General features: G+C 39.5%; 1 protein-coding gene, 1 long non-coding RNA gene and 1 other non-coding gene across 3 annotated transcripts; all 3 read right to left on the reverse strand.

The window, feature by feature from the left end:
- Positions 1 to 559: 559 nt before the first annotated feature.
- On the reverse strand, positions 560 to 3,205 carry LOC118599391. Its single transcript, XM_036214350.1, has 5 exons — positions 3,005 to 3,205; positions 2,691 to 2,897; positions 2,284 to 2,543; positions 1,958 to 2,206; positions 560 to 1,865 (listed from the first exon to the last, which is right to left on the reverse strand). Exons 1-5 carry the CDS (start codon positions 3,203 to 3,205, stop codon positions 1,304 to 1,306), a joined length of 1,479 nt encoding a protein of 492 aa, XP_036070243.1. The 3' UTR covers positions 560 to 1,303.
- Positions 3,206 to 5,057: 1,852 nt separating this feature from the next.
- LOC112138019 lies at positions 5,058 to 8,665 on the reverse strand. Its single transcript, XR_002917687.2, has 4 exons — positions 8,288 to 8,665; positions 7,067 to 7,219; positions 6,187 to 6,230; positions 5,058 to 5,767 (listed from the first exon to the last, which is right to left on the reverse strand). It is a non-coding gene; the product is annotated as an uncharacterized LOC112138019 (long non-coding RNA).
- Positions 5,213 to 5,318, reverse strand: LOC112138603. Its single transcript, XR_002917821.1, has one exon. It is a non-coding gene; the product is annotated as a U6 spliceosomal RNA (small nuclear RNA).
- Positions 8,666 to 9,397: the final 732 nt, after the last annotated feature.

The following is a 9,397-nucleotide window of genomic DNA, read 5'->3' on the forward strand; positions in this document are numbered from 1 at the left end:
GCCTCTCTGGTCAGTGCCGGTACTGCAACGTTTTGTTACTTCCGGGTTGGCCTCACGTTCCGCCTGCCAGTGTTGGGGGTTGGTTAAGAGGCAGGTGGCCGTTCTTCTCTTTGGGGGGAGGAGGAGGGAGGAGGGAGGAGAGAGAGGGAGGGCCTCTTGCTGCCGTTCAGAAGATCGCGGGTTCGAGCCCCACCACGGACAATCAAAACAAAAAAACTCCAGATTGTGTCAATTGACAGAAAAATCTGTAAGATGTTTACAAAGGTGTCTGAAATTGTTTCAGTGAAAAAAAGTGTTGTGAACCCTGTGTAAACAGTTTGTGTTGTGCTCGTTTTTTCAGATTGAATCCACAACCTGAGTCCAGATGACCCCAGGAAAATGTCAACAAAATGTTTTATTTTACACAAAACATAATAAAAATCGATCAATAGTCTTTATTGGTTGTGTTTTTTCCCCAAGTCCTCTCTCCATTCCTGCACACTTTTTCCCCATCGTGTCAATTCACAGAAAAAATCCGTAATATATTAACAAAGGTATCTGAAATATTTCAGTGAACAAAAAAGGTTTTTAAAGTGTGTCAAGGGTACAATAAAATGATAATACTTCTAATACAAAGTGAATTAAAGGTGCATCACATTGTTTGCACTTTAAAAGCATCATATGGGAAAAAATGTCCGATTTAGATGTTTTGAATGACTGAAGACAGACACTCTTAAGTGTTGTGAACACTGTGTAAACAGTTTGTGTTGTTTTGTTCTTGTTTTTCAGATTGAATCCACAACCTGAAGCTTTTTGAACCCCCTGCTCTCGCATGGAGTCCAGATGAGCCCACCCTTACACTGATGTTGGATCCCTCCTATGATGAAGGTGGACAAAGATGGAACAGATTTTATATCTGCCACGGACGCCCAAGAAAAGGATCAATCCTGGAAAAAAGTTTAGCGTGGCAGATGACCCCACGCTGAATGTAACATGCCTAGGACAAGCTTAGAGTATATGTTTTGAGAGATGTGCGGAGCTGCCAGTCATCATGAAGACCCTTTTTGCTGTTTTCATCACTGCCTTTTTTCTGTCTTTGCTTCTGAAACATCCAAGTGTGTTTTAGCTTGTAACGTACAGCTTATATGTTTGGACTTATGGCAAAGTCTTAATTTTAATTACTTTATAAAGTTAGAGTGAGTTCTGTTGAGTGCTTCTTCACATCTAGTTCTTTAGAATGTTTCAGTTAATTCATAGTAACTCATTTCTACTCATATCAGGGCAAATTTAAAATACAAGAACACAATCTTTTCAAGAAAATATTTTATTTTGAACAAAACAATAATAAAAAAATGTTCATAAAAGTGTTTATTTTTATTTTTTTTTTCATTTCCTCTGTCCACTCCTGTACAGTTTTCCCGCCGACAGCTGCACAGTACGACACACCGTCAATCCTGGTGTGGCCAGTGTCCAGCCTTTTTGGCTGGCCACACTTTGTGCAGGTGTACTGCACAGTCTGCCGGCGGACTTTTGTCCCTGCAGGATGGCCCTCCTGTGCAGCAGCTGCTGCTTCTGCTGCTTTCCTCCTCCTGAAGGCGGTCGTCCTCGGCACACGCTCACCAGGAGGAGGCAGAGGAGGCGGTGGTGGTGGAGGAGGCAGAGGAGGCGGTGGCGGTGGAGCTGGAGGGGCAGGTCTCAATAGTGGGAGAGGGAGCTTCTCCTCTGGCGTCCCGTAGTCGAAGGGCTGTCCCTGTCCCACCTGAATCGAGGACAGCCGTTTAGCTTCAGGGAGAAGCTGCAGGGAGACAGCTGGAGCAGCAGGAAGGAGTCCAACTTCCTGCTGCTCCAGCACAGCCTTCTCCCACTTTTTCTGCCTGGTAGAGAACCTGAGGACACACACATACAAAAAAATGTTGGTACCACCATGCTGGGATTGTTAGAACAGTGACATCAGACTGCAGAAGATAAAAGCTCTCACCACTGTGACGGGGTCCTCTGGTTCAGCTGAAACAGCTGGAGACCGGTCTGAGCCATCAGCCTGGGGCTCCCGAGGACCGCCTCCCTGATGGCCACGTAGTCCCCCAAGACCAGGGACCAACGGGTCTTCAGAACCCCTCTGGTTCTTGTGGCTGAGGGGTGAAGCCGGCAGAGCTGGCTGCAAATAGCCTCCACCAGGCGGCTGGCATCAGGCCAGTTTGCAGGGCTGGCGTTCAACCCCAAAAGGCCGCTGGAGTTATGTGGAAGAAAAGAAGAAAATGAAGCAGATTTGTAAGCAGGTAAAAAACGTTTGGAAAGCAAACTTACCGTTGGAGAGACTCCTTCCCCGGACAGGAAGTGCTCTTCCCCTTCGCGGCCTTGAAACGCCCTTTGGGCTGTCTGTCCCGGTGCCTGGCAGGGTAGACGACCCGCTGCTTGTCAGACTCTGGGAGGCGTTCCCAGAGCGCAACAATTAGGTCTACCCTGCTGTTGGAGATTGCAGGCAGACTCCTGATCTCCACCAGGGCCTTGGTCAGCCTCAGGACGTGTTGATATCCTGGCTGACCATCAGGACCCTGGACCTCTTCCTGGAACAGAAGCAGGACAGTCGGCAAACGCAAACCAAAGAAAATCTTATAACGAAACACGTTTTCAGAGAGTTTGATACAGGAATTGTGTTGCAGCTTTTACCTCAGAGTCTGAGGAGAGATGCTGATCGGGAGTCTGCGAGGTACCGGGACGGACATCCTCTTCAGGGGCGCAGACCTGTCTGTGTCAGCTGGGTCACCTGACCAGGCTGCTGCGTCAGAGGAGAGGAGGACGGGCCCGGAGATGGTGGGGTCTTCATCCTCCTCGATGCCCTCATCCTGAAGAGCGATGACAGCAGCAGCCTCGTCCGGAGCGTCAGGGTCCCCGCTGACACCCTCAAGCACGCTACCTGTCTGCTGGAACAGGTACTCCCCCCAATGAGTTCCCCTCCAGGGAAGAAGGAGAGCTCAGGTCATTTTGGTTGATCGATATGAAGTCAGATCTACACCTCTGGCCTCACTTGTGACTGTTCACCTGTGTACGCAGCAGGCTTGGTGAAATCTTTAACCAGATGATGACCAAGCACCCTCTGGCTCTTCTGGTTAAGGGCGTGCTTGAGGTGGTCACTGTAGGAGTGCAGAGGCCGCAGATGATCCTCAGCTGCAGGTGGAGGTGCAGCAGCTGCTGCGCGGTCCTCGTTAAACCTCACCAGTCCATCCATCAGGAACGCCAGGAAATATCTGAGTCTCGCAGACTTCTGATCAGCATCTCTCCTCTTATGATCATCTTAGAATCAGTGAGCATCAGCACCTGTTAGGATAACTAATTAACCCATCATAAAATAGTGAAATAACTCTTCCCCAAGCATTTTAATAACATTTCGGAATTTAAAACCAACTATTTCTCGTTAAAATAAAGGAGAATCAGCACTTACGTCCGATGTCTTCATTACACATTCTGACACTCTGAATATTCTGATAGATTTATTTACTTTAGCACCTCGCTTAAACAACAATTTTAGATACACTTTTGCATTTCTTCCAACATCTTACAGTAAATTACCAGTTAGATCCATATAAATACACATTTTTGGCAGATCTCTTTTCTTGTACATTGTTTTGGTTATATTTGCATGTAACTCCTTATTGTTGGGCTTCTTTAACTGATTCAACACTTTTTGCTTCACCCACTTCATTTTCTATCCGTAATTTTGTTTTAAAGCCAGTAACTTTAGCATTTTAAGCAAGTTATTTAAGTTTAAATCTCAGAGTTTCAGGAATTTCAGATGTTACACTTGTTGGGCCTACTTTACTATTACTCATTCTGTTTTTTGTTGTTTTTTTCTTTCGCTGAAAATTACTTGCTGTTAGATATCTTTTCTTTCATTTTTAATCACATTTATCTAGCAAAAGGGAATTTTGGCATATTTTTTGATGCTTTGTATTTTGTTGCTTTTGCAAAGCATTGTAATGATCCCACCCACTGCAGGAATGCATTTTGGGAATTTAAATTGTTAGTCTGTTGGGCCATAAGTTAGTGGTCTACTTCCAGAAAAGATATGCTGGTTCAGATCTTGCAGACCTAAACTAAGGCTTTGTGGAGAACTCTGCAAAATGTAGCTATTTTTTTCCAGTTGTATGCTAGCTGTTATGGCTATTTGGCTTTTAATTTTAAGGCTAATGTCATATTTACCTAACATTTTATCTGGTTATCAGCTTCAGTGTTTTCAGCTATTAACTTTAGTGGTTTTAACTATCAATGTCAGCATCTTCATTGGCTAAATTCAGCTTACAACATTCACACTAGCATTATTGCAGGTAATGCTACATATTTTTGTCATAATTTTGTTAAAAAATTACAGTTTTAAAGTTTTTAAAAATGCAGTTCTTAGTGTTTAATTAATGTTTATCCTGTTCGGCCCCCAACCTAAGATGCATTTTGGATTTTGGCCAGGAGAAGAATAAGGCAGTGTGAGGGACAAAAATTATGTTTTAGACCACAAGTGGATACTTTAATAAATATTTCCTTAAAGAGTTTTGAAAATTCATGTCTGTGAGTTTATAAAAATGTTAATTCGGTCAAAATTTGCAGAGCAACTGAGTGGCTCAGTGGGCTAAATGTAAAGCTGCCACGCAGGAGACCTTGAATCAAACCCTGGGGTGTCCATAAGTCTCCATCCAAATTGGATCCTTAGGTGTCAAGGGTCTTGACTTTGACCTTCAAAAGTCATTCTAGTGTCTATCTGGGTTTACTATAACCTTACAAAATGGGGTTGTGTTAGTAGAGGTTGCCGAGGGTTAGTAATAAATCCATTAAATGTTGGCATCAAGCTAGTGGACTTTAGCTTTATGTGCTAAATTGATTTATATTTTTTATGAATTGGTTATTGATCTAATAAGCTTAAATCGATTAATCAATTTTATTAACCCAGCCCTTGAATTCAGTCAGTTTAGTCCCTTACCTTCACCACTCCCTTCTTTGTAGCACAATTAGCTAAACTGTTGAGGATTTTAGCAAATATTTCAGCAACATTTTTGGCTACTTTTTATTTTGTTTTGGTTTTACTAGATTGCTTTTTTTTTTTAAATGCTTTACAAAAAACATTTGAGACTTCTAACTGGTTTCCTTGTTTGCTTATCTCATTTATTAGATGTTGTTTTTTTTATTTCGCTTTATAAAGTATTTTTTTAAATAAAGACAGGGATGGGTTAATTAGATTTTCAAAAGTCAAAATGAGGAACGCTTCACGAATTTGCGTGTCATCCTTGCGCAGGGGCCATGCTAATCTTCTCTGTATCGTTCCAATTTTAGTATATGCACTAGAGAACTAGTGCGATGAGGGTGAGTCTACCAGTGCTTTTTAAATCCTTCCCTCTGTCACTCATCTCAGACACGAGGTGTGACCTCAGACAAACCCGTGGACTTTAAAAGGATCTAACAATGTTGACAAAACACCCAAAAGGATCATCTGTTGCTCCCCTGAATGAGTATGATCTCAGGTTAACCCTCTCCATTCAAGGTTGGACTCAAATGCTTCTATCAAATTAAAGTTATATTTAATTCTGAGTTGGTGTAAGGTTTTTCAGGCATGCTGGGAGAAGAAGGGGGGTTTTGTCACGTCATACGAGCGCGACCGGTTTGCTGGAAGCGCCAGAACAAAAGGGAGAGTCAACACCCCCACCGGGAAGACCTTTGACCCTTTACAACCCCCACAGCTGCTTCAACCAACCCCCATATGCTGGTGGTCACACACAGGGGAGGAGACGCTGATCCAGACAAGGATCTGTGTGGAGAGAGAGAAAACTGGTCTGATCGCGTCAGACTAACGTCATTCTGCTGCTGCCTTCAAGCAGGAAGTGAGAGCGACGAAGAAAAATCAGCCCAGATACAGGAGTCTGTGGTTCACCTTACAGCAACAGGACCATTAAAACTCAAATGGCTCAAGTTAAGCCAGGATTAACTTTAAAAAGAAAGAGAGGATTATACACTTCAGTGGTGTGGATACAAACTTCAACGCTCATTCCTTTGTTGAGCAGCTGATCAGCTCCTGATCTAAACAAAATTCGGACTTTTGCTGCTCTTTGCTGCTTTTAAAAAATTCTTTTTTATTTGTGAGTAAATGTGCAATAAAATTCTACTTAAAAAATGTGTTTTTTTTGTTTTTGTGTGAACAGATAAACTCATGTTTAATTCAGAAAATACCTGCAGTAGGTCTGCCACATGGTGTCGCTGTTTCCCCGTTCCATCTTGAGATAAATAGAGAAGAAATTAGTTTTATTATGGTACAAAATGCTAAATACCATTAGTATAACAGATTTACACTTAACATAACAGAGCATCAATGTATCATGTTTGCTTAAAACACTTAAACTGAGAGCAAACAGATCAAAACAGCTGACGTTTGTTCTAATTGGTAATCAGCCACTCCACTAAAACAAACTCAATTGTCCAAAATTCTTTTGTTTTTCACTTGAAACAATATAATTAAGGCTGTGGCCCTACTTAGTTTTGCCTTTTTTCTTAGTTCTGTATTTTGTGTATTTCATTTATGTCAGTTTCCATTTTGAACATTGAATTCCAAAACATATAGGAGAAAAAAATTCTTACAAATAAGAGAGACCAAAGTCTTAACAGAATATAAAAATAATACTTAAAAATAAACAAAATATATATTAGCATATAATAATGAATTAAAAATAACAATAAAATGTGTTTTTGAATCAAAAGAAACCTGCATTATTCCAGATAAACCAATAAATGTATAAATTTAATAACTTGAAAAAACACAATTCTTAAAAAAATGTTTTTATAAAACAAAATTAAATGTGGAGGTATTTAAATGTTGGGATTGTGTTTTTTGTTAAAGCAAATACAGAAATCATTCCAGAAAATGTTAACCAAATTGCAATCATGAATCAGGTGCTTTGAGTTTCTATCTTTTGTACATATGGGGCATACATTATCTTGTATCCTTTACAACTGCGGCCGCGTTTCCATGGTAACATCAAGAAGCTCTGTGTAGTCTTGTGGAGACTTTCCAGCATTTGCAGTCCTGCTACCATAAGTATTGGATGAAACTCACACAAACAATCCAGTGATGCTGATTTGACCACAAAATGTGAACGCTGGCTCATTTGACTGCAGTCAATGGGAAGATACCATCTTCTCTTCTCCAGAACCAGAACAAGGCACGCTAGCTGGATCAGATGAGGGGTTTGGTGCATGTGCAGCACAGCTGTTGTGACGTAAAGAAGATCATTAATTCAAACAGATCCTTTCTGTGACAGTTTGACAGCAATTTAAATGAGAAATACTCAGGAATTCAAACAGAGTTTGAGTGACAGCGATTTAAATGGTGAAATACTCGGAAATGCAAAAACGAAATGATTTCTTATTACATTTGTTCTCTTTCATAAGAAAAATGCCACACATAAATGTTAAAAACTCAAAAAATATGATTTTCATCGGAGGGGAACTTTAAAAAAGTTTAAGGTTTAAGACAGAATTTTCCTTCTATCAGAAAGAGGAAAGGGCTCATCTGTTAAGGAGGCTCCAAAATGCTGTAGATGAATTTTTCTTTGAATTTGTATTAAAGATAATCAAGAATTTTTTTACACTTTCTCTGATTAATTGGGTTAACAGTAAACAGATTTAAAACCCTCTTGAATATTTTATAAACCTGAGATCCAAATTGTACTTTTTTTTCCTGCATATTTGAGAAATGTTTAATCACTGTCTATCAGGTGGACAATGGGCCAAACTTCTTTAGCCTCCCAACTTTAACAAAAAAAAAAAAAACTTTGATTATAGAACAAATCTGTTTTTCTGTGTGAGGACTGCAGTTTTGGGTGTGGATTTATTTCCAATAAAGCAAAACTTGTATGTCATTTCTGTCTCACAAAAATAAAAATGATGACAAATACAAAATTAGCAATAAATACGTTATTTATCATTAATAATTTAAGTCGGGATTTTATAAAGGAGGAAACTGGAAGAAATTAGCGGCTCAGAAGCTACTTTCAAACCCGCCATTTTAGTTCAGACCACGCGCCACATAAAATTAAATATTTTTTCCTGTTTTCTCCAAATTATACCATTAAACGGTGTTATTAACAGTACGAACAACAATTGTATCCCGTTATCTCACAAAACACTTGTTATTAACTCTAAAATTAACTTAATTACTCGTTAACATGAGAAAGCGAGCAACAAATATGGCGGCCGTCGTCTGTCGTCAGAACTGAATCATTTTTCACAATTTCTCTGAACTTCACCGTCTCGTCTGAGCGGCTCGTCTCCTCACCTGAGCAGAATTCTTCTCCACACCTTCATTTGGACTCAGGAAGTTCGGGGTAAGTTGGACAGAGAAGAACTAAAGTCCAACTGAGAACGAATCCGATCCGAACCTTCCCCGCCTGGACAGTCCAGCAGGTGACCTGAGACGTTCAAGGACCGTCCGAGACATTAACCTCTCTCTTAAGAACGACAAAGTAATACAAAAAATAAAGGTAAAAACAGGATTATTTTAAAAAACAACATGCGAAAAAATATTAAATTAAATAAATACATAAATAGGTGAATTGATAAGCTTAAAATTGAAAATTTTCAAGACAAAAGAACACAATCAATATGACCGTTTTTTCCCGGATGTATGTGAATCTATCGCTTGCAACATTTTCATATTTTTAACTACTGAATAAACTTTTAGTCATAAGTTAATTCAGTTCCAGTTTACTAAACTGTTTTTTCGGGAGAATGAAAAGCAGATTATTGTTTTTTTTTTTCTCCAAACACGCGTAAGCTTGTTGCACATTAGAATAAAGGTCGACATAAAAGTTATCATGTTTTTTTATTTAAATATTAACCAAGTTTTATTTGATATTTCAAAATAGCTTGATGTTTGCTGTATTTTTCATCTTTTTGATCTTAATTTAATGGATACCAATCTATTATGGTTTGGAATGAATGGGATTACAGTAATAGTGCATTATTAATGGTTTCTAGCCTTTTTCCTGGGACAACTTCTACTATGAGCTGCTGCTTTGTCAATAGCTTAACACAAACTAGTTTAAGAAAAATTTCAAAAAGTGACCGTTTTATTATCTAATAACAAGTCTTTGACTAAAAACACTTAAAGTAAAGTGAGTTTATTTTTTCACAAACACATCTATATCTTTTTGACACTTTAAATCCTACAAACAATCTATTTTTCTAAATAAAATAACATTTACAGCATCAAATGTCTGGGCAGGAAAACAGCAGTCACGGTATTACACAGTTGGCGTGGTATCAAAGAATCGGAACAAATCCGGCGTTTTGATTGGTTGAAGAAATTGGAACATTCGGAATAAGCTCCTCAATCTTCTCTGTTCCAATTGTTCAAATTTCTCCACAAATCAAATGGTCGGATTTG

Source organism: Oryzias melastigma, linkage group LG11, assembly GCF_002922805.2.
Source record: "Oryzias melastigma strain HK-1 linkage group LG11, ASM292280v2, whole genome shotgun sequence".
Taxonomy (NCBI): domain Eukaryota; kingdom Metazoa; phylum Chordata; class Actinopteri; order Beloniformes; family Adrianichthyidae; genus Oryzias; species Oryzias melastigma.